The 22,611-nt window shown below is 44.5% G+C and overlaps 4 protein-coding genes across 4 annotated transcripts; 2 read left to right on the plus strand and 2 right to left on the minus strand.

Annotated features, from left to right (window-relative positions):
• Nucleotides 1-8,002: 8,002 nt before the first annotated feature.
• Nucleotides 8,003-8,455, minus strand: HOO65_070033 (uncharacterized protein; the record flags this gene model as incomplete). Its single annotated transcript, XM_071001225.1, has 1 exon — nucleotides 8,003-8,455. The coding sequence occupies one exon, from the start codon at nucleotides 8,453-8,455 to the stop codon at nucleotides 8,003-8,005; it is 453 nt and encodes a 150-aa protein (XP_070856751.1).
• A 5,329-nt stretch (nucleotides 8,456-13,784) lies between these two features.
• HOO65_070034 (Retrovirus-related Pol polyprotein from transposon TNT 1-94) lies at nucleotides 13,785-18,083 on the plus strand (the record flags this gene model as incomplete). Its single annotated transcript, XM_071001226.1, has 1 exon — nucleotides 13,785-18,083. The coding sequence occupies one exon, from the start codon at nucleotides 13,785-13,787 to the stop codon at nucleotides 18,081-18,083; it is 4,299 nt and encodes a 1,432-aa protein (XP_070856752.1).
• Nucleotides 18,084-19,733: 1,650 nt separating this feature from the next.
• HOO65_070035 (Copia protease) lies at nucleotides 19,734-20,687 on the minus strand (the record flags this gene model as incomplete). Its single annotated transcript, XM_071005128.1, has 4 exons — nucleotides 19,734-19,890; nucleotides 19,947-20,210; nucleotides 20,452-20,486; nucleotides 20,667-20,687. The coding sequence occupies 4 exons, from the start codon at nucleotides 20,685-20,687 to the stop codon at nucleotides 19,734-19,736; spliced, it is 477 nt and encodes a 158-aa protein (XP_070856753.1).
• Nucleotides 20,688-22,047: 1,360 nt separating this feature from the next.
• HOO65_070036 (uncharacterized protein) lies at nucleotides 22,048-22,263 on the plus strand (the record flags this gene model as incomplete). The annotated part of the gene is made up of 1 exon (XM_071001227.1): nucleotides 22,048-22,263. The coding sequence occupies one exon, from the start codon at nucleotides 22,048-22,050 to the stop codon at nucleotides 22,261-22,263; it is 216 nt and encodes a 71-aa protein (XP_070856754.1).
• Between the last annotated feature and the right edge of the window lie 348 nt (nucleotides 22,264-22,611).

Consider the following 22,611-nt stretch of genomic DNA (forward strand, 5'->3'; position numbering starts at 1 on the left):
GTCAGTTTCAATCCATCAAATGCTGTTTTGTCTTTATTTGCTACATTTTGTCTTGAGCGTCGATATTTTTGGTACACTCACATAGTTGGTGCATTCGCCCTATACTACATGTTACCAAATTTAATTAGTTGCTTTGAGGTATTAGATGGTCAAGGAAGTAGAAAACAGTGCTACCATGTAAGACAAAGTAAGACATGAACAGACACGGTCTGACTTTATAGGAAAGGAATGGCTGCTTACTGACTACCGTGTGTCTGTCTATCCAAGGTTCTTGATCCATCTGGCCGGTGTTAAGGTCCTCCGATGGTTTAGTGTGGATTATTGTCAGGATTGCCAGGATTGCCAGGATTGCTGGCCCTAGTCTAGTTCGCCCAAACGGTAGGGTCAGTATCCGAATAAAGGGCCTTCTTCCAAGGCCCATGTGTTTTATCGAGACACGTTAGTGAAGAATATATCAATCGGTTGAGATCCGCTCTTCAGGCCAGAAACAGATAGAGATAGAACAACTTCAATAATCAGGCATTCCTCCTTTCCTTCCGTGTGAGAACATAGGTCCAGTAATTCCATCAAGTTTATTACCGTTATATCTTTTCCCTCACTCCCAAGGTTCATTACCCCTTTTCTTGTATGGTGACCTCTCTGCTAGAGACCATGTTCTTATCAGTCTATCCAGACTTCAACCGGCTAGAACCCTTCCCAGGGTCCCCTTCCCGCCAGCTTAGTGGCCAAATCTCCACATTCCAGGACATTCAGTACGTCTTATTAATTATTCTACGCGCCCTCAAGGTCTGTGCAATACTCTGAATCGGATTAGCTTTTCTCCCCCTGTCCTTGCATGCGCAATGTTAGGCTATCCCTGGGCTTGAAAGAGGGGCACATCTGCATCCATGTCATGTAAGCAGGCTCGGACATGGTCGAATATTATGCACCTTAGCAAAAAGAAAAATGGGCAAAGAAAAAGGATGGCCGTTGAGAGACAGCTCTCACAAACTATGTTAGAGCATGTCGAAGCCGACGTTCAGGCAATGATGGCTGTAAGCCCAAGTATAAACTGCTCATAGTTGACCTCGGGACAGAGAAGAAGGAAGAGATTTAGATCAATACAAGCAATTTCACGACACTTATCAGGCACCTTACCAAACAGACATAGATCTCAAGGTGCAGAGTCCCCTGGCTGTCATAGTACAGGCCATGGCTCTTACGCAAAAGCCTGGTAACCAATGCATACGAATTATGAATGATCCAGTATGAAGAAGCCGTCAAAAGACCTCACAGGGCGGGACTAACAGGAGCGTAAAATTCCATATATCCCTTGTCTCCAGATCGTAGGTTGCCTGAAAAAGGAACACTCAACTACATACAACTAGATATCATGAGTTCCAATGGCCAGCTACTTGTATCAAAGCATCGATATCCTTCATTCACAAACAGCAATATAACCATTGTATCGAGGTTGAGAGATATTGTGGGGGGAACAAGATCATCAGGCTTTGTATGCCGCCTCATTCGTCTTATCTGCTTCAGCCCCTTGACATCTGGTGCTTTGGTGTGGTCAGAATGCTGGCATTCGAGAAATAGAGCACTTGATGAGTGATGGTACAAGCTGGTAGGACATACCGAGTGTCCTTGGAATGAAAAGAAAACGAGGTCTGTTGTTTATGGTTGTTCTTTTCCTATCTCATTGCTGATTTCAGAGCGGATCTCACCTGACTGATAAGTTCCTCACTGTAGTGTTTAGACTAAACAAACCAAACGTCCATGGAAAAGACCCTGATCAGGGTCGGCAAGCCTAGTAATCCCGACTCTGATTACTGGCAAGATCCCGTATTTTATACGATGGACTAAAAGCTTGTGTATGAACTTTTTCATGTCAAATTATGGTGCTACAAACTGCGTATTCCGCGTACCTTGAATTTTGAGCTTAACATTATGTCTTCAATAGCACAGATTATAGGACGTACTAAATGTCCTGAAGTGAAAAGATGAAGGATCTGTTTACAGCATCTTCGGATGCATAAATACCGGCATATATGGCTAACGCTATGTGTATCTCACTGAGCAAAACCTATCATTTTGTCAATCATGTAGGACGGCATGGCATGTATGTGATAACAGAGTACATGTGTAATAGTTACCTAACGGGGTACTTTCAAGACCTTACTACATCGAACCATCCAACATTCCACTGTCACGCAGCATCACTGTTGGCAGTCAGAATAGATCGACAGGTGGCTTAAAGGGCACACAAGTAGCCCTAGAGTCAATTCCAAAAGCTATAGAGTCTTTCTTCAAGGGAAAAAGGACACTTAGACATGGATATGCCAGATTGCAGGTCTCGGGACAAGACTTTGAATAGTTTGAAGGAGATGCCAAGTCAGCGCTGGGGGGCAAAGAAAACCCTGCTTCAGACAAAAGGGGCAATGGCAGTAGGAGTAGGAGGAGGAAAGTAATCAGTTGGCCAGATGGATGTTGATCTGCAGGTAGTGGCTGAATTTTTGAGTAGTGGTCGTTGAGGAAGGCCGGCACGCCTAGGGATTCGGCATTGTGAGAGCATTCCTATTTGCACCTAAAAGATTTGATGGGCTAGGTAATTGAACCAATCACATAGCCAATTCAAGAGCAATCCAGCCAATAAAACAGCCGTATTAGCCCCGCTATTCAACGTCCATATGACCTGTAGTTGTTGCGTGGCGCGGTATATATGTTAAGTGGCGTCCCATACGTGCCCCACTTATCCGAACCTATTGTGGCTGATCACGTGACATGGTTGACACCACAATACAAAAGGAATAAGTTCCAGGACGTAGCATAGACTTGAACCCTTTAATAAACCAACTGATTCAATCATTAAGATCTATTCCACAGTAGTTGTAGTTACTCTAATTATCAGTAACATAAGTCAGGGTTATCAGGCTTGCTGACCCTGATCCAGTTCGCCCGAACATTAGGGTTAGTATCAGACATAAAGGGCTTTCGTCCAAGGCCCATGTGCTTCATCTAGACATGGTAGTGATGGCTATATGAATCAGTTGAGATCCGCTCTTCAAGCAAGAAAGAGATACACGTAGAATAACTTTAATAATAACTTATTTCCTGCTTCTCGGATATCCAGTACGTCCTCCTAATATCTACTGTTAATAATGTCAGCACATGTTGGATAGTAAAACATCTTGGGAAGAATATAAGAATATTGTGGATTGATTAAATACCTTGCTGTGTTCTCATTGCAATTTCTATCTTGACGGCATAAGAAAAGTGTGATGCATGCGTGAGTGAGACAAGTGGTTATATCTCAATAACTATGCGGCTAGTAGCTGGAGAACTCGGAGTGATCTTACAGCCATCATCTCGTTTATCTATGTCGCAATCTAAAACTTCACAATTCGATACTCAATTGAAGAAGCTCTTTGAATACTATTCAGATGCCAGTAGGAACACAAGTTCCTACACGAATCTAACTTCTTCCTTGATGCGCATAACAACTGTCAAGCTCGACAAAGGACGAAATGAGACTACTAGGATCAGTGCTCCCCGAGACACCTACCTAGCACAAGAAGCAGTATATCCTTGGTGTCAACAAAACTAAAAACACACTTGAGATGTCGATGCTAGCACAAAGCTACGAACATAACATCGAACATAACGTGTCCTCTCATAGTGTCCACATGTTCAGAGCCACTATGACCCAAAGAATCACCGGTGATTAATCAAAGAAACTACCCTTTAATGGACAAGGAGACTAAGGCGATGTGTATAAGTGATGCGCTAAAGTCTGCAAAAAAGCATCCTAATAAGATTGCTAAACTGAGAATCTGCGCAACGCTAACGAAAGACGAAATATCGTGGCGTTGGGCACCAGCGCGATCTCATAGACTGTGTGAGAACATCTAGAAGAAAAATAAACGACATAGACGATGGCACGACGGCAGACTGGTTAAATACAATGAACTGAATTTCCATGAAAGCTCAAGCGAGCACTTCCACACCATCAAGCTAGTAGGTTAGCTACAACAGATTGTAGGGTGGAATCCATTGTCTGTCATCCATAACTGCGATTACATGATAGGGAATATTGCAAGGGGTGTTATAGGGAAGAGCCCAAAGCTCAGTGCTTCATCATCATCAAGATCGGCAACAAAGCTAGAGGTAGGAAAGTAGTAAAGGCACCTCGTGTTGCTGTAAATGTTGGTGTTAGATCTGATCCTAGAAGTGAGGGTCACATAAGTTCCACAAGATATACTCGGTTGAATACTACTACTCGCTCGTAACTGAGATACCTTCTTCCTTTTCTTCCTCAATATGGAATGTTTGATCATCTCCAAACCTGCTTGTACCACCCATCTACAATCCAACCTGTGATAAGCGTGATCAGTCTGACTCTAGAGCTGTATGTTCCTAGTGCTAGCCTTTGTGCCCCGCACATTCAAAGATTTAGACCTCTCCAGATAGTTCAAACTCTTTCCCATTATCTCTTTCCTCTTAATTTGCAATGTTTAGTAATTTCCAAGCCGACTTTGCAGCACCTCTTAGAATGCTGACGCGCGGGTCTGGGCTTATACAAAGTCTGATGATTTTATTCTCCTCACAACATCTCTCGAATTCGATGCAGTGGTGACTTTCGTGGCCACCGGTGATCACGGGACGATAGAGACTGTACTATTACTTTCCTGTGCACCGATCGAAGTGTTTGAGCCACTCGAGACTAGTCTCACTACCTGCCTAGACATTTCGGCTCGCCGCAATAACTCGATCGCCTAGGAGGTTGCTTTTTCAGTACCAGTTAGCAACGTTATATCAGCCTGGGCCGATGGTAGACAGTCGGATCGTCCGGCCATCTGTCTCAATCGCCTAAATGACGGTAATTCATCCCCAGTTTCCAGACTGCACTAGCTTTGGCTATCCACACCTCCCCGTGCCTATGACAGTCATTACGTTCTGAGTAACACCCATCATAAAGCCAGTCTCACCAACGTTATAGAGATCATCCAGCAAGATGCTGTACTTCGCGATTGCATTCACTGTAACCATGACCTGGTTTTAGAGTCCGTACAAGTAGGTTGAGATCCGTACTTCAACGAAGAATTAGATTGACAAGATACAACCCAGAAATGATAGATCCCTCTTCTTCTAACTCAAAGCACATTCAGTACGTCCTACAAATTTGTGCCATCCATAATAGACCCAGGGATGTCAATCTGGCAGAATCGGATTACCCCTGTGCAAGATGGGCAAGACTGTTAGACTCCACAGGACAGAGCCAACAACGAAGGGGAGACAAGAAAACCAGAAGAAGGGATATGCTGCAGTTGTTAAATGGTGTGCAAAGGGTGAGGAACTAGGCCGAAGAGGGAAAGCAGAGACGAGTGGCAGAACACCTACAAGAAGGAACATTGCTGGCAAGAGCTTTAGATAGTTTCTTCCATCCCCCTGATATGGTGATAAAGCTGATCAGTATAACTGTGTAATACTTGCAAGTCCTGCCACAGAGCCCGTGACCGAATACTGTGGTAAGACCATTCCTGTCGGAACAATCCACTGAATTCAGTTTTTCTCACTTATGAAGTCACTCGTGATCCTGTACAGCCGCACGTGGAACCGTGCTGGTATACAGATTGATCGAATTGGTGAAGCTTGTCTCTCTATTCTTTTTCTCAAGCGTTAAGTTCTTCCATCAAAGCTGGAGTATTCAGGCTCGGGTTTACCCAGGGTTAATCCAACTGAAGGCAGATTCCCCTCAATACTTATCCTCCATGTAGTTCATCCAACAATTCCCGTAATGCTTTCTAGCGTCAATGGAGGGAAAGATTGCCATAAGCAGGGAATAAGATAAAAACAAAATTATAGTCAGTAACCTGAGTCAGGGTTACCAAGATTGCTGACCCTGATCCAGTTCGCCGAAACGTTAGGGTTAGCAGGAGACATCAAGGGTCTTCTTCCAAGGCCCATGTGCTTGATCTAGAACATGGTAGTGATGGATATATAAAGCAGCTGAGATAGGCTCCCTAGACTAGACTTAGATAGATATAGAACAACTTCAATATTCACTTATCCCTTCTTCCTCTTCTTCACATGACATTTCAGTACGCCCTCCTAATATCTACTGTTAATTATGCTTAATACTTCCATATTAATGCTTTGAAGTCGGAGGTTTGACAAATTACACTAGCCTGGCTACGAGATGTCTGATCCGTGAAGACAAAGAGATAAGCTTCACTCGACTGCTGTGAGGAACTGTACAACCATCGGTCTGCTGCTTGAATATGTGGCAACTCTGAATTAGTTGTATTATGACTTTTGTCAACGGTCGGAATAGTTTAGCTGACCAGAACGTGTATATTTAATAGGCCAGGCTGCTCAGGAATTGATCCATGCAGCGTCGGACATGGTCAAAACTTTCTCTTGTTAAGCTCGTTTTTGCAAGATGCCAAGCTTTTCGCATGCAACAAAGCTCAAACTTAATTAGGACATGTATAGTTACTCATGGTACGAAATGACGATCGGGTGTATAACAAAGTGTAAAAGGCGCAGTATTCTAGAAGCTCGACATAATCCACACTCCAACATGCTACCAGTTGTATTCTTGCCCATTTATCTTGAAGACTAACCGCTCTAAAGTATCTCGCATGTGCTTTGTTGAAATATTGGGCAGAGTTATTTCACTAATCGACGTATATTTCCAATTGCGGGTCGTTGTCACCCTGTTCTACGCTCTAATGTTAGGCAAGAAAGCGTAAAATCACTACTGCATGGTTGATCTAGCCCGTGGTGGACATGGCTGGCATGATACAATATGTACCCAGGCTTGCGGAGATACACCGGCTAGACAAGGTACGGGCTTCTCAGAAATTAGTGGTGAATGGACGATCTATTTTCAGTTCCGCAACAGATGTCATGATATATTCCAAGGCCAAGAATGGAATACCTTGGTAGGCGGAAGGAAGTATAGGTCAAGGACGCATACGGCCGATCTATAGTGCCAAGGGCACGCTTTGACCAAATAGACGGGGCATCTAAACCACAGACGGCAGCAGTGCTCAGTCTCCTAGTGGTCCAGCCTCCTCCTCATTTACTACTTTTGTTAGTATTCCAACTCATCACAACGCTTCCCTTACTGCACAGTGTCGGCAACTTACGGCGCAGTGGTCATAGGGACGTTCTCCATCTCGTCCTCGCCATGGCTACCGCACTCACTAGGAACTAAATAGGTAACTGGTGTATCATTGCATTCGTCTGTTCGATGCTACATGAGGTAATATCAAGTGGAAGCACATACACCCTCGTAGGAGCTATAAAACATAGTGGGACCTATAAGCTCTGTGTCGATCAGGACAGTGGCACGGGTTAGTTCACAGATTGGTTCTTGTGGTCAGGTCAAAAAAGGTGAAATTTTAGGATACTCTGTGCTCGTAGTGGTGGGTAGGCGAGCAGACAAGCGAACGAATAAGTATCCTTCCGTCTTATTTATGTCCATGCAGAGAATCCTTGCTTCCACTCAAGGGATTTACCATAAGCTCCAAGTCGAATTAGTGCTTATTTCATTGCATGGGTGTTGTTGACTCTATAGTGTGGGTCTCCAGAGCCATGTGCCACTGTCATGGAGATAAGGTATTGGCTTCTTGGGAGACTAGTAGCACTTCCATTCGAAATTACAAGACTTGCCAGGGGAAGTGCATGCTTAGTGGTGAAGATGCGCGAGAAGATGTGCATCTCTCCATGTTACAGCGTGTACTGTACTGCCTATTGTAACGAGAGTGGTCGCTTACAAAATATGATCTGATTTGGAGAATACAAGGAGCTATATAGAACATGAATGCGAGTAGCAAGCAGCTAGGCTGTATCAGCTGCAAAGACACATTACTTTTGCGCTAGACATGGTGTTTTTCCCCAGATTGTGGTGTTCGGCCCGCCCGCCCCTATGCTAACTAGTGCTATGCATGTTTGTGATTCCAAGTAGCAAGGAGGTGGAAAAATAATGGTTGGAAATGGAGCAATGGGCTCGTGGCTAAACCTTATCCGGTTCGGACTCATCGTCTGAGTTTGGTGGTGGCCGAAAGTCAAAGTCGTCGTTGGAAGTGTGTGTTGGCCAAAAACTAAAGTCTTCTTGCTCCTGCGCCTGGTTATACTCCTCCGCCTGGTTGTACTCCTGCACCTGGTGGTACTCCTCCGCCACTGCCCCCTCCTCCTCATCCTCATCGTCCGACCAATCTAGGTTTGGTAGCGCTGGAGAGGGTGGTCTTGGAACGTAATTGGCCTGCCAGTCTTCTTCATCTTGAATATAGAAGCAGAAGTCATCAGAGACTGTTACCGTATAGCCGTTTATGTTGGTACACCAGCATACTCTCGCCATCCAAAAGCAGTCTATGAAGACTGGTCTCGGTTCTGGAATATATGGTGGCATTGCCAATGCGGCTTTGCTAATAAGTGTGAGGAGTGCGGCTGCGACCCGGGGATGCATGGCTGTTGAGTTTGGGCTATTGCTGACAGTAGAAAGGGTAGAAATGAATTATATGAGTAAGGTTGGAGTGCACAGTATGTAGGCAAGGAACGAACACTGGAATGAAAAGAAGAAGAACGATGCTCTACTCTGGACAGCACAAGGGGGTTTTAAATGTAGGAGGAAGCCTTGGTGCCATCGCAGCTCAACTATTGTTCATCCAGTCTTGGTTCCCGACAAGTTCAAGGCCGCTTACTATACTTCAACGAACCGAGGGAGACATCACACTATGACGGGTGAGTCCGCCCTGGGATCGCAGCCGGGTAACCAATTGTAACGTGAGCCATTATGCTTACTAGATAGTAAATAGAATAAGATTGTTAAGAAATATAGTTAAGAAGAAGGGTTTCGCACTTAGTGGAGTGATTGTGAGTGGTATTTCAAATATTAAGACGGACGAAAAGACATCGTATATGCTAATTATATAGGCAAGGATGCCGTCAAGTAGCATGACGAAAAGGGCTTTACGACTGTGACTGGACGCTAGCTGGCAGCATTCAACGGATCATGGAATACATGAGTAACTAACTACACGATAGACTGGATAGCCGGTTGCTAGAACTTGAACTTGGATATTTCTCACAGTAGCTATGTATACCTACGCCTAGCTACAAACATGTCTTGATTAAAGTACAGTAAGTTTTGTTGTCTGCAAGAGCTTGACATGGTGAACATGAGAGTACTCACTAAGTCCGAAGAAGCATCCAGGGGCCACTGCCTTATATGAGCTTAGTTGGTCCATTAAATAGACGTTTCGTAGGGATCTTGTGAAAAAGGGGAAGCAAAAAGCTATCACTAGGAGAGCACATTAGTTGCTACTCTTTTGAGCCGGCAAGCAACCGACTCAACTACAGAATCAGTTCCTCAGGATGGGATAAAGAAGCTTAAGTCTTGCCTCGTATTTATCAGAAGCTTCTGACTAGACGTGCCTGTTAACTTGGTCGGGATTACCGGATTGTTGCCCTGACCAAGTTCAGCCAAACGCTCTCGCCAGTAGTTTCAAGCATGATGAAAAGGGCCTCTTCCAGGGCCTTTTGTTCGGTCCGGACAGTTAGATCAGGATTATGACAATCGGTTGAGATCCACACTTCAATCATGAATAAGATAGACAAGACAGAACCGAGAAATCATAGATAGTTTTTGTTCTTATTCAAGGACATTTAACATTAATATTAGGAGGGCGCATCAAGTGTCCTAGAAGGAGGAATAAGTGATTGTTGTTGAAGTTGTTCTATGTCTATCTGTTTCTTGCATGAAGAGCAGATCTCAACCGATTTATATATCCATCATGACCACATCTACATCAAGCACATGGGCCTTGAGGGATACTAACCCTAACACTTAGACGAACTTGACTAGGGTCAGAAATCCCGGTAACCCTCACTTAGGCTACTAACACAATGATTAACCCATGTGGGCTAAGGGTCTAAGGGTCACATGACAATCTGACACTGTCCCCACTATTGGAAGTCTGTCACAGAGGTTCCTTCCTTCCTCATCAAGCATTAAGCATCAGAAGAATCGACATACACTTTTTGGATCGCTATACTTACGAGTCTACCGTATATATATGCATCTACGTGAGTGATTATAGCGTTCTGTTTACCGTGGTCAATAGCTGCAGGGTTATAACTGCCGTATCATGGACGCAGGTGCAACACCCACACCCTTATGAAAAATAAAATGTACCCTAGACAAACATAGCCTGCAGCTCTCGTAATTATACGATGAACCAAACGCTTGGGACACACTTCTTTGTCTGGAATTACATGGTGCTGTAGACTGCGTATTACTCGTATCTTTATTTTTAAGCTTAGTATGATATCTTGTTGTCAGTAACCTAAGTCACGGTTACCAAGATTCCTGATCCTGATCCAGTTCGCCCTTACGTTAGGGTTAGCATTAGACATTAAGGGTCTTCATCCAAGGCCCAAGCGCTCGACCCAGAACATGGTAGTGATGGATATATAAACCGGCCGAGATCCGCTCCTGGGACTAGACTTAGATAGAAGAACACAACATCAATAATCACTCATCCTCCCTTCTTTCTCTTCTTCACAGGACATTCAGTACGTCCTCCTAATATCTTCTGTTACTTGTTCATTTACATTCTATCAAAGCTCACATACATTTCAACTGATTGAAACAGACAAGTCAGTAAAACAAAAATCACACAACCTACACATTCTCTATTTGCTGAATTGATTCTGAACCACCTAGGATATCACTTTCTAATTATGAGGCTATAATGTTTCTGGCTCTCAGGCCCTTCGGAGTACCCCAAACGTAAGGCTCCGATGTGCTGCAGCAATCTGTACAGCCAACCTAACAACGCAATGATGTCGACAGAAGTGTTTCTAAGCTAGGCCGATGTTATCCCCAAACCACGCAAGCTATCCGACCTAGAGGAAGAGATCCTTACTCAATTTTCTCTTGACCCATGTTTGGGAGGACTTTCCCTGGCTGCGTAGTGTAAACGAAATGCCGGCTCAATTGCTTGCAGACAACAACGCACCGCCGGTCAGCACTTGTTGGGCTTCAAACTTCGGCAGGTAACACCTAGATCTCAAGACATGTTTTGTTTAGGTGTACCCACTAGAAAGCCAAGTGTAAAGATCTAGCCATTGTCTGTAGCTGGTTTATACTTTTGTCAATCACAATATTGAAGTATCGCATCGGATTCTGAAGGCTGGCTAATCGCGCCGTTTATCGGTAGTGCGCACCAATATCGCCATGCCAGCTGGAACTGGGAAAGTAATATTCTTGGCGATTGGGCTATTGCCACGATTCGCAATGGCCAGATTGATAATCAGACTAGTCTCGGGTGGCTCAAATATTTTGACCATTACCGAACTAATTGAGCAGTTGGTTTCCATCGTCTCTTGACGCTGGATGGCCATGGCAGTCACTACTCGATTAAATTTGACACATGTTGCAAGCAGAACAATATCACAATGCTTTGTGTGCCAACTCATGTGTTTTGTGTCTTCCAGCCAGCCCCTTGGTGTCGAATGCTTTGGTGTATTTGAGAATGCTTATAGTCGAGAAATAGAGCATTTGATTACATGCTCTATAGCCTACATTCCTAAGACCTAGCTCTTTTCAGCCTTCCACGCTGAATTTCAGGCTGCGATGGCGGAAAGAAACTCCAGACCAACCTTCAGAGGGGACATGTTTGTTCCTCTTGACCTAGAACGGCTGGTCTCGGAGCTTGATGTGCAGCTACGGACTCCAGTGCCGCCTAGGGAGAAGACTGAACCGTTGACCCCTTGAGTCTTAAGACCCCAAAGACTAAGCTTGAGGCTCAATCTCAGACACATTGCACCAACAAACGAGTTGCAAGATTTAAAAGCACCCCTTCAGAGTCAATTCTAAAAGCTAGAAGATCTTCTTCTAAGGAGTGAAAGGCTCGTCTGCACACATTGTAGCAACTATCCAACATGGTCCCGCATTATAACCAGTTCCGTCACATGTCCTGCAGCGCCTTCAACTCACTAACCCTGGCCCTCCTTGACTGCCACTTCTCGATAGTTCTGCCGCAATCTGCGTGTTATTGTCGCTGTGACCAATCCCTTGCCTATCATAATCCACAGTCATTATTTCTGTATTCTGTGGCGGCCTTCCTTTCGTGCTTGATGAGCATCTTCTTTGACTGTCAAAGCATCTGGTTCTTAGACGTCGATAATGTCATCTGAAGCATTGTTGCCCCGGTCCTCTTGGAAAATGACTTGAGCACCTCAAGAGCAGACGCTGGAGAGCTACTTTGATGCAACCTGGTTCGTCTTTCAAGGCAACCAGACTGAGAAGTGGCCCCAAGTACTGTCTTTGACATGTTGGGAACCCAAGGGTTGGGAAGCCTGGCCTTCTTCTCAAGTGGTGTCGTTGCTGGACATCAAGTTTAGAGATGACAATTTCCGGATCTAAAGACACAAGTCCACTTCCTCTACATCCCCTACTGATTTTCGTTTCTGTCATAATGGCTTCATGGGCGGCGTATAATGCTGCCAGGAAGTGGAGTCGGTCTTGGAAACGTGGGTCATCGAGGACCCGAGCAGATGCTCCATTTCTTGACCATATGTCTTCTTCCAAGGCGCCCATGTGGTTGATCTAGAACATGGTAGTGTTGGATATATAAACCGGCTGAGATCCGCTCCTCGGACTAGACTTAGGCAGATACAGAACAACTTCAATAATCACTTATTTCTTTTTCTTCTTCTTAACAGGACATTCAGTACGTCCTAATATCTACTGTTATTTCGAGACCTTACATCGCCACCACCACACCACGCAATGTTATTTCAAAGTCACGAAGACTATCTGATTTAGAGAAAAAGACAATCCTCCAATTCATCCTAGACCTAGATTCGTGAGGGTTTCCCTTGTGAATGTGTTTTGTGGAAGCAATGGCCAAGTCCCTGCAAGCCCACCGCGATGCATCACCTGTCGGCAAGTGCAGGGCTCATGACTTCGTCAATCGACAACCAGAGCCAAAAGCACGTGTATTTCGCAAACACAACTAATAGGGGGAAGCTAAATATGAAGATCTAGAGATTACTCGTGGCCATTTTAGACTTGTAAAGAACACAATCGTGAAGTATAGTATCCAATCAATGCAGAAGGTCAATCGATCGCACTGTTAATGGTTAGTGCAGGCCAATGTCACTGTGCGAATTGGTGCCGAGATTACGACCTCCTGTAGAATAGATCTTAAATGTTGAATCAGTTGGTTTATTAAAGGGTTTAAGTCTATGCTACGTCCTGGAACTATTCCTTTTGTATTGTGGTTGTCAATCATGTCACGTGACCAGCCACAATAGGTTCGGATAAGTGGGGCACGTATGGGACGCCACTTGTTGTGGAGAATCTGTCCTCAGTCGGGTTAACACTGGGTAAACCTGTGCATAAATACACCGGCCTAGTTGTGCATAGTGATAGAACTTAAACCTTTAATAAATCAATAGAAAATCAATACACTTCACAACAGGTTATGAGCCCGGTGTTTCTAGCACACTAAAAATCACCTTCGAAAACAGACAATTGAGACGACAACCGTGAACGAGAAACAAGTCGAGAACCGAACCGATAAATCTTGAAGACGGAATTGAAAGACGTGTCAACGTTACCACCATCAGGACTAGGACTGAAGAGGTTTTCTATTCAAAAAAAAAACAAAAAAACCTACTATCTCAGCCTAATCAACAACACATACAACATAATCTACCCTAATTCTCAACCTCTCCTACCAAAAAAAAAAAAAAAAATCCAGTCGTCGCTACAATCTCACAACAAAATGAGCAACCCACCCGCCCAGAACCAATACCTGACCCAAGAGGATGTCACAAAAATGATCAAGGGGATCTTTGAGACCCTTGAATCAAACAAGGCGACAACTACGAAGGAAAGCAGACAAGATGCCCAGCCATCAATCCTAGCCAGGGAAATGATACTTCACAATTTCCCGAAACTAAATGCAAATAACTGGGACAAATGGGTGAAGCACGCGGTTCGTGCTTTGAAAGGCGTTAAGGTACTCTATTTGTTCAAGGACACTGGAGAAAAAGAATTTGAGGACGCGATGGACCTCGTCAAAACCGAAGCAGAACGGTCAATCGATGAGCAACAAGCGTTCACAATCCTACGTGCCGGCATGGACGAAGAAACACAGCTGGCAACTGAGGGGATAGAAACTGTCTCCAAATGCTGGACTACCTTGAAGGCACAATTCGCCATCTCCACAAGCCGCAAACATTGCAACATGATGGAAGAAATCGCGGAGCATATGAAGTGGCAAGATGGAGATCAAGCAACCAGCAAATGGCATAGCATCAGGCACAGGTTGGCAGAAACGACAGAGTATGCACCCCTAGGCAGGGACCAGTTGATCACACACTTCATGGCTAGGCCCATCGTGAAATGCTGGATGATGCATCTGCCACCTAAAATCGCCGAAATCTTTGAAAGACAAATTCGGCAGGGAAATGGCACCTGGAATGATGTTATGGAGAAGATAGATGATGAGATCCTAATATCATCTAACAGACAGAGAGAATCCAATCAGACTGACTCCTCGAAAGCGAAACAAACGAGGAATGCTGGAAAGCCAAAATGCTTTTTCTGCCAAAAGATCGGACACAAAGAAGAGGAATGCAGGAACAAGCAGACCTGGGAGCAGAGGAAGATTTCCGCCAACATGAGTCACATGGACCCCTCAAGTAAGAAGACCCCCGACTACTGGATAGTTGACAGTGGTACCACACATCATTTGACAGGCGATCTAACGAGACTTTACAGCTTCCAAAGAATAGACCCCATACCGGTTCATTGGGGAGGTCTCCGCTTAGTAACCAACACATACGGCCTGGCCAAGATTGATGTGGGGGGATCAGAGGTTACTATAAATGTGTATCATGTAGACGGTTTAAATCAAAATCTGTTATCAGTAAGACAATTGTGCCGAAAAAGAATCGAGGTTCTAGCATTGGAACATGGAGCCTTCATCAGAAAGAATTACAAAAGAACCGACCTCACTGAGAAGGACGGACTGTATACAATTCCATGCATGGGAGGAATGGATATGCGTATGAAGACAATACCATATGAGGAAGCTCATGTCAAGTTTGGGCATGTAGGTGAACAAAAACTTAGAAAACTACACCAACAGTCAGCAGACAAGCATTCTTGGAAGATTGCTGCGAAGCCGACAAACTTTCACTGTCAAACATGTGTAAAAGGGAAGATCACCAAGACGAATGGACACTCCCACACACTGCCTAGCCAAGAACCACTCGACCTGATACACATGGACATATCAGGCAATCACCCAATTGGTATCGACAAGACGCAATACTACATCATCATAGTCGACGATGCGTCAAAGTACAAATGGGTACTCCCCATACAGCAAAGAAAGGACACAGCGGAGGTTCTAAACAGCTGGAAAAAGAGAATTGAGTTAAAAATGAACAAAACAATCAAAGCGTTCAGAACTGATAACGCCCCAGAACTCAAGAAACTGACATTGCAATGGCAGGCAAGCCACGGCTCTGAAGCGCAGTTCACTATCCCAGGAACGTCGAGTCAAAACGGTATAGCTGAAAGGGCAATCAGAACGATCAATGATTCAGTTCGCACGATACTAGCGGACTCATCAATGCCCACCAGTTTCTGGCCCTACGCAGCCACACACTCGGCATACATAGCGAATAGAGCGAGCATCAGAGACGCAAAATCGCCATTCGAACTATTCTTCAACATAGCTCCAAACAACATGCATATACACAGATGGGGCTGCAAAGTAGTATTCCACAACGTCTACAACAAGAATCCAAACACACGGCAGAGAAACAAACTGGAAACTCGTGGACGGGAAGGAATCCTACTGGCAATTGATGAGAAGGTAACTGGGAGGTACACATGCTGGGACATCATGAAGAACAAAACATTTGTTACAGAGTCATTGCAATTTTTCGAAAATATATCCGGTGGAGACTTGCTGGAGTCGGATCAACCCAACAAAGATGTCTCGACACCCGAGGAACTCGTGCAAGAAGAACAGGCAAACCATGAAGACGATCAGTCAACACCAAGACAAGGAATGAACACTCTGGGGGAAAACAACCAAGTTGATCACCAGGTCAATGAGCTGGAGACACAGGACGACAACCTGGCAATTCAGGAACCACAAAACCCAAACATGGATGACGATGAATATGTCACCCCAGAGGGACAAGACATGATGATCGATGGGCAAGACGAGGACACAGAAGCAGAAGAGACACAGAAGGATGTGGAGCAAGACTCAACGAATGAAATTGAGGACACTCCCGACACGGTCCAAAGAAGGATCGACAGCCAATTACACGATCTATATATCCGTGGAATCTTGAAAAGGCCGTACAACATCTTTCAACAGGATGAAAAGAACGATGAAAACCCACAAGCAAAGAGAATCAGAGCAATGATGGCTACAATGCTGAAACGGGAACCAGGAACATATGCCGAAGCCATCATGCACCCGACACATGCATCAGAATGGCGAGAAGCGATAGACGCAGAAATACGAACTCTGCGAAAATTCGGAACTTGGACAGAAGTGCCATTCAGAAACGGCATAAAACTAGTAAACACCAAGTTTATCTTCAAGATCAAACCGAGCACCGATGAACAGCCAGAAAGGTTCAAAGCTAGACTTGTGGCACAAGGCTTCAGACAGGAACAAGGTGTTGACTTCCATGAAACTTACGCACCAACCCCAAAACAAACAACAACCAGAGCTTTCTTTGCAATGGTATGTGGTCTTAATCTGGAGTGCCGCAAAGTAGACGCGAGGAATGCATTTGCTCAAGCCAAACTGGAAGAAATGGTGTATGTGAATCCACCTCCACACCTCAAGAAGCCGGACACCATCTGGAAACTGAACAAGGCTCTATATGGTCTGAGACAAGCATCCCATGCCTGGCGCAACACAATAATACCATGCCTAAACAAACTTGGACTAGTCAAATGCCCGGATGACGAGTGCATCATGATTAATCCACAGAAACGAATTATTGTGCTTGTATACGTTGATGACATAGCCGTGGCAGGCCCTGACAAACCCCAGATCAGTCAACTCATAGAGGGACTTGCGAAAATGATTGAGATCAAGGACATGGGGGAATTGAAAACTTTCCTAGGCATGGAAGTCAATCGAAACAGAGACAAAGGAAAGATGTGGCTCAGTCAAAAGCAATACATCATGAAGATGTCTGAAGAGCTCGACATCACTGCACCACGAGCAAAACCGGTCAGCACCCCAATAGCAGCATGGGAAACGTTGGAACCAATACGCGAAGAAGAAAAGAGCGTCGACAAGAAAACATATCAGTCACTGATTGGAACACTGATGTACCCAAGCGTTATGACAAGACCGGACATAGCTTTCGCTACAGCAATGCTATCACAACACAACTCGAATCCAGCCGAAAGGCATTTAGATGCTGCCAAACGAGTTGCAAGATATCTTAGAGATACTGCCTCACTGGGCATTGGATTTAGCTTACGGCGCTCTGGGGGAATGGAGGAATCCTTGATAGGATACTCTGACGCGGACTACGCGAACTCCAAAGACAGAAAGTCGGTATCAGGTATGGTGTTTACCCTAGCTGGTGGCCCTATAAAATGGAAAGCTCAGAAACAACGAAGCGTAGCAACCTCAACAACCGAGGCTGAGTATGTCGGATTTACTCCCTGTGCTAAAGAAGGCATCTGGATACACAGAATGATACAGTGGTGTCTCGAAAGGCTACAATTCGACGGAAAAAGAAGTAAAACTGCGCAAACCATTAAGCTAAGAGCCAACACTCTGATATACGGAGACAATCAAGCTGCCTTAAAGATCGCCAACAACCTAGGAGCCAGCGACAAAACCAAGCACATTGACATACAGCATCATGCAGTTAAGGACTGGATTCAACAGGGGAAAGTGAAACTTGAATACGTTGCAACAGAAGACATGCTGGCAGATGGACTTACAAAACCACTCAACAACGTCAAGTTCAACAAGTTCAGATCACAGATGAACATCAGTATACCTGGCGAATCCGAATGATGTTGATTCTGGGGGAATGTTGTGGAGAATCTGTCCTCAGTCGGGTTAACACTGGGTAAACCTGTGCATAAATACACCGGCCTAGTTGTGCATAGTGATAGAACTTAAACCTTTAATAAATCAATAGAAAATCAATACACTTCACAACACCACTTAACATGTATACCGCGCCACGCAACACCTCCCGGACGATTGGGTTATTGTAGCCAGCAAAAATGGATGGAAAGATAACCAGATGGGACTCATTTGGCTAAAGCATTTTAGCCAGCCTTCAACCAACCGATCAACTAGTCCCTATCATCTTCTGAGCGTTGACAGTCACGAAAGCCACCACTCGGCTGATTTTGAGAGAAATTGTGTTGTTAGAATTGCTTTTATTCTATCATCTCTCTCCTTCGTCAGCCCCTGAGTACTTCGACTATGAGATATATACACTTGGGTTTACAGTCACGTGTCCTTTCCGGTATGTTTCCCTACTCATGCTCTGACGACAAGCAGGAATGTTTAACCAATGATGCTGACGATGATTATTACTCGATATTCAAGAACACTATTGGGTACACTATTCTATCGCAGTCCTCGATAGTCTGCAGATGTGGACTAGAAGTCACATCCGAGATCCTCACTGTGCCTGCCTGCCATGTCATAACAACATGATTCTATCCGCTGCCCATCACTTGAGAAAACCACTGATGTCACCCATCCATGGCAGTCCCCAAGAGTCCGAGGTAGATATCCCAATTTCCCCCAACTCATGGCTTCAGCTCAAGTCTAGGCATCCATGGCTGCTTATATGCACGATCACCATACTTGCAAAACTTATTGCGAAAGAGCTACAGTGCAGTAATCTCTATATCTGAACGATAAGTTGAGACAAGTTATTGGGTGTGTTTGATGGCGTTTAGGAGATTTTGCAATGGTTTCATCTGCTATACGTTGTCAACCACTTCTTCATTGAAGGCCCACCCATTATCAAAATAGTCCTTGGTACAAAAGGCGTGAACGTTACCATCAAATAGACATTCGGATGCTTTCAATCCCGACATCCGACATGTTGCACCGTAGTGTTTCTTAAACCTTGCCCGACGTTTGCTTACACTTTGCCAACACGAGCCAGGCTTACTACATTGGAGTGGTCACAAGGGCCCGGTTCCCCCTCCCCCCCCCAGTGCTTATCCCACATCCCACATAGCCGGAGTTAAGCTACCTGGGCAAGAGGATTCTAGATCTGGCCGGGGTGAACATGATCCTAGCACAAAATGAAGTTAATGATATAGTAGTCATCAATTTGTGGTCTGAAATGGTATCAAATGTCTAAGACCATTAACAATGAAAAGTCGAAAATAATTTATCATGGGAATATAGTTGCAAATCAAGGTCCAATTAGCACTGGGCCTATGGCAGTGACCGGGTGCACCATATCACCTAAAATTGCGCATGTATTCTTCTGATATATCACACCTGTGGCATTGCACAGCCCTGAGCTTGTCTTTAGTAAACAAGATACCACCCACCCCACGCATCTATTGCATAAGATTGTGAATGACCGAGCTTGGTTACCAACAACTACGAAGTTAAAAGGAGAACACCGGGAACTCGGCTTTTACAACAGGGCCGTTGTAGGTTGCTTGGAGGGAGAGGTAGGACAACTTAGTAGATAGCCTTGACAGTCCTCTCACTGCGGCCATTCTGGGCCGGTGAGTACGTCGGGGAAGTCCGAATGTCAGCCCCGACCGAACGCACAAAAGCAGTCAACTCCTGAATGTTGACATCTGTGCCGTTATCGACAGTGATTCTCTTCAACTGTCTACCCGTCTGGTTGCGGTACCACGTGCTATATCGTGGTCTGCATGACAAGGTAACCGTGTAACTGAAGGACGCATCTTCTTCAGCTCACATCGCGTGCGGTAAACATTCTGTAGGTCCTTCTTCATGGCCTTCAGTGCTTCCGCGGCCTGGGCGTCATTGCCCTGGCCCAACTGGTCTCGTAGACCCGCCGCATCGTCTCCATCTTCGCCCTCAGCATCCTCGTACCGCCCGTCCTCTGACAGGCGGTCGTCAACGTCGGAGGCACCTGCCTCATTATTGGTGTTGAATTGGTCGCGTGATTCGTCACGGACAGATGCTCTAGCATCGCGTGCTTAGGACATGGTCTCGATTGTCGGTTGTGCAGCGCCTCGGCGTCAGCACGGTCAATTGAAAATAGGATTTTCGCCGTACTAGTCACCGCGGTGATCTAGTAATTCCATTTAGTTTTTGTGTAGTATAGCTCTACCGGGCTCATAACCTGTAAATTCAAATATGCGTTATCATTCAAACTATCGAACTATCTAGATTCTAAGCAGAAGAGGGGTAGAGAAGTACATACCCCTGACAACAACCAGAAGGATCATCGTGCAGGGTCTGTCAGCTGACCAGTCATGTGACACACCCTGGTCTCGAGGACTCACAGAATGTCTGCCTCTTACAAAAAGCCAGGGTGAGAATTCTTATGAATATAGGACAAGTATGACTTGAGCAAGGTTCTCTACCTCTAGATCACATAGCTTGCACGATTTACGGATAATTTGGGACTGGGCTTACATGCCCTTCTGTTGTTGGCATGGTGTTGTTAGGCTGACTGTATCAATGGCTATAGCACATCAGAGGGTCAATGCTACATTTTTTACCACGCGTAAAGGGCGAGGAGTATTCTAGGATCACAAGTAGACGGTAGCATGCTAGGTGGCTGAGGGTCAATTGATCAAGGAGGGAAGGTGTAGGTTGGAGGACTTTTGTTTCACCCACTTATCACGTACATGAGCGGTAGTATCAATGATATGTGTAAGACTATGACTTGCTTCCATGCAGTATTACATAAAGGTTACCACACTGAGGCTAGGTCATACACTACATTACTACTTCGGTTACTTCAGATGGCCCGTATTACACGAGAAGCAGCTCATTTTAGCTTATCGGAGTTAATGATATTTTTACTACGTATTAATAATCGCAACACCCCGCGAAGCTATGGTACCAAGACCAGGATAATAGATGACAAGGGCAAGTTGAACATTTTAGTAATACAGAAAGACGTGCGTGTGAAGAGAAAAGTATAGTTCAGGGTATTCCACATTAATTACCGAGTGACTTCTTTGTAATATAGACTGCTTCATAAAATGTGTTAAATCAAGAAGCCAGTGAGTAAGTCTTCTATCGCCTTTTAGACAATGAGAGTACCAGGGTATGGTAGATCTTTCCATACTGATTAATCTATGAACCAAGGGAAATCTTGAACCCTACGTAGATTTATTTGGCTGGCTAGTACAAATGAACATTTTCATACGAAACAGAACATTATGTGTTAATGGTGAGATATTGAATAGTCTCCTAGATTGCTAAGCATACAGTTCTCCATTCACATACCTACAGAAGTATTCCTGAAAAATGCTCTCAAGATGAAGAACAGTATATTGAAGGGCTATATCATGTATTCTATCTTGAGTAAACATGGAAGGCACTGAAATGTGATAGATTCATTTCAAAGCAACAGTACAGTATCTATGGTGGTGAATTTGAGGCATGAGAAATTTATTTGTCATTGCACGTGGTGATAATATCAAGTGGCTATCTATAACGTAGGTTCAATAGCTTTTTATGATAGGTGATATTTTGTAATTAGCAGTATTGCCAATGTTTAGAAGCCACTGAGATCTGTATAAAAGGGCATCGACATCGCGTTTGGTCGAGAAAAGTTAGTATCTATCCTCCCACAGTCTACATCGGCATTCATAGATCACATCTATCTACAGACCTTTTCAAGACATCCGGTCTAAGACTACCTCACAAGATTCACATCATTTGTACGCCTTTTCCCGGCCTCTTTCCATTACTTGCCCCATTTTAACTTTTCAAGTGTACGATTCCCTCCGGATATCATGTATCCCATGTCAGGTTCTAACACATCAATCAGCAGTTCGCAAAGATGCACGCTTGGTCCATTGCCCTTATTTTTGCCTTTACTGGCAACGCTATCGCAGCCGCTATCGGAAATGATGTCGAGTCTGCCAAAACAGGCTCTAAGCTGGTTGCCAGATTCGAAAATTGTTGGTGGGATGATGGTAACTGCTGGTGTGATGACTTTGGCATTGGACCAGGTATTTATGATGATGAAAACTGCGATGGAATTCCCAAGGATTAGATAGTCAGGATTTCAATCATTTCTGATTCACTATTACAATTGTGTCCTGAAGTAGTCTTATAAAATTAACAAGATTGTGTCAAGCATGAAATTGAGTCGGGTCAACGCTACTGAAGGCCAGGTAAACGATCACTTGACAATGATAGTCTTAGCATGTAACTTGAAGGATAAAAAGGTAAAGCGTACATGTCCAGTATCCGTTGCACTTCTTCTTCCCAAGTGTACCTTTTGTTTTTGATCAACCGATTGTTCAGAGATTAAATATGTCAACCACAAATACTGAGCCTAGAATGCGTTCCGCACTTGGCGGCCTTTACCATAACTCAAAACTAAGTATCTGAAGCGCGG

The sequence above is a fragment of the Ceratocystis lukuohia genome, assembly GCF_044167205.1.
Source record: "Ceratocystis lukuohia strain C4212 chromosome Unknown Supercontig7_pilon, whole genome shotgun sequence".
Classification (NCBI taxonomy): Eukaryota; Fungi; Ascomycota; class Sordariomycetes; order Microascales; family Ceratocystidaceae; genus Ceratocystis; species Ceratocystis lukuohia.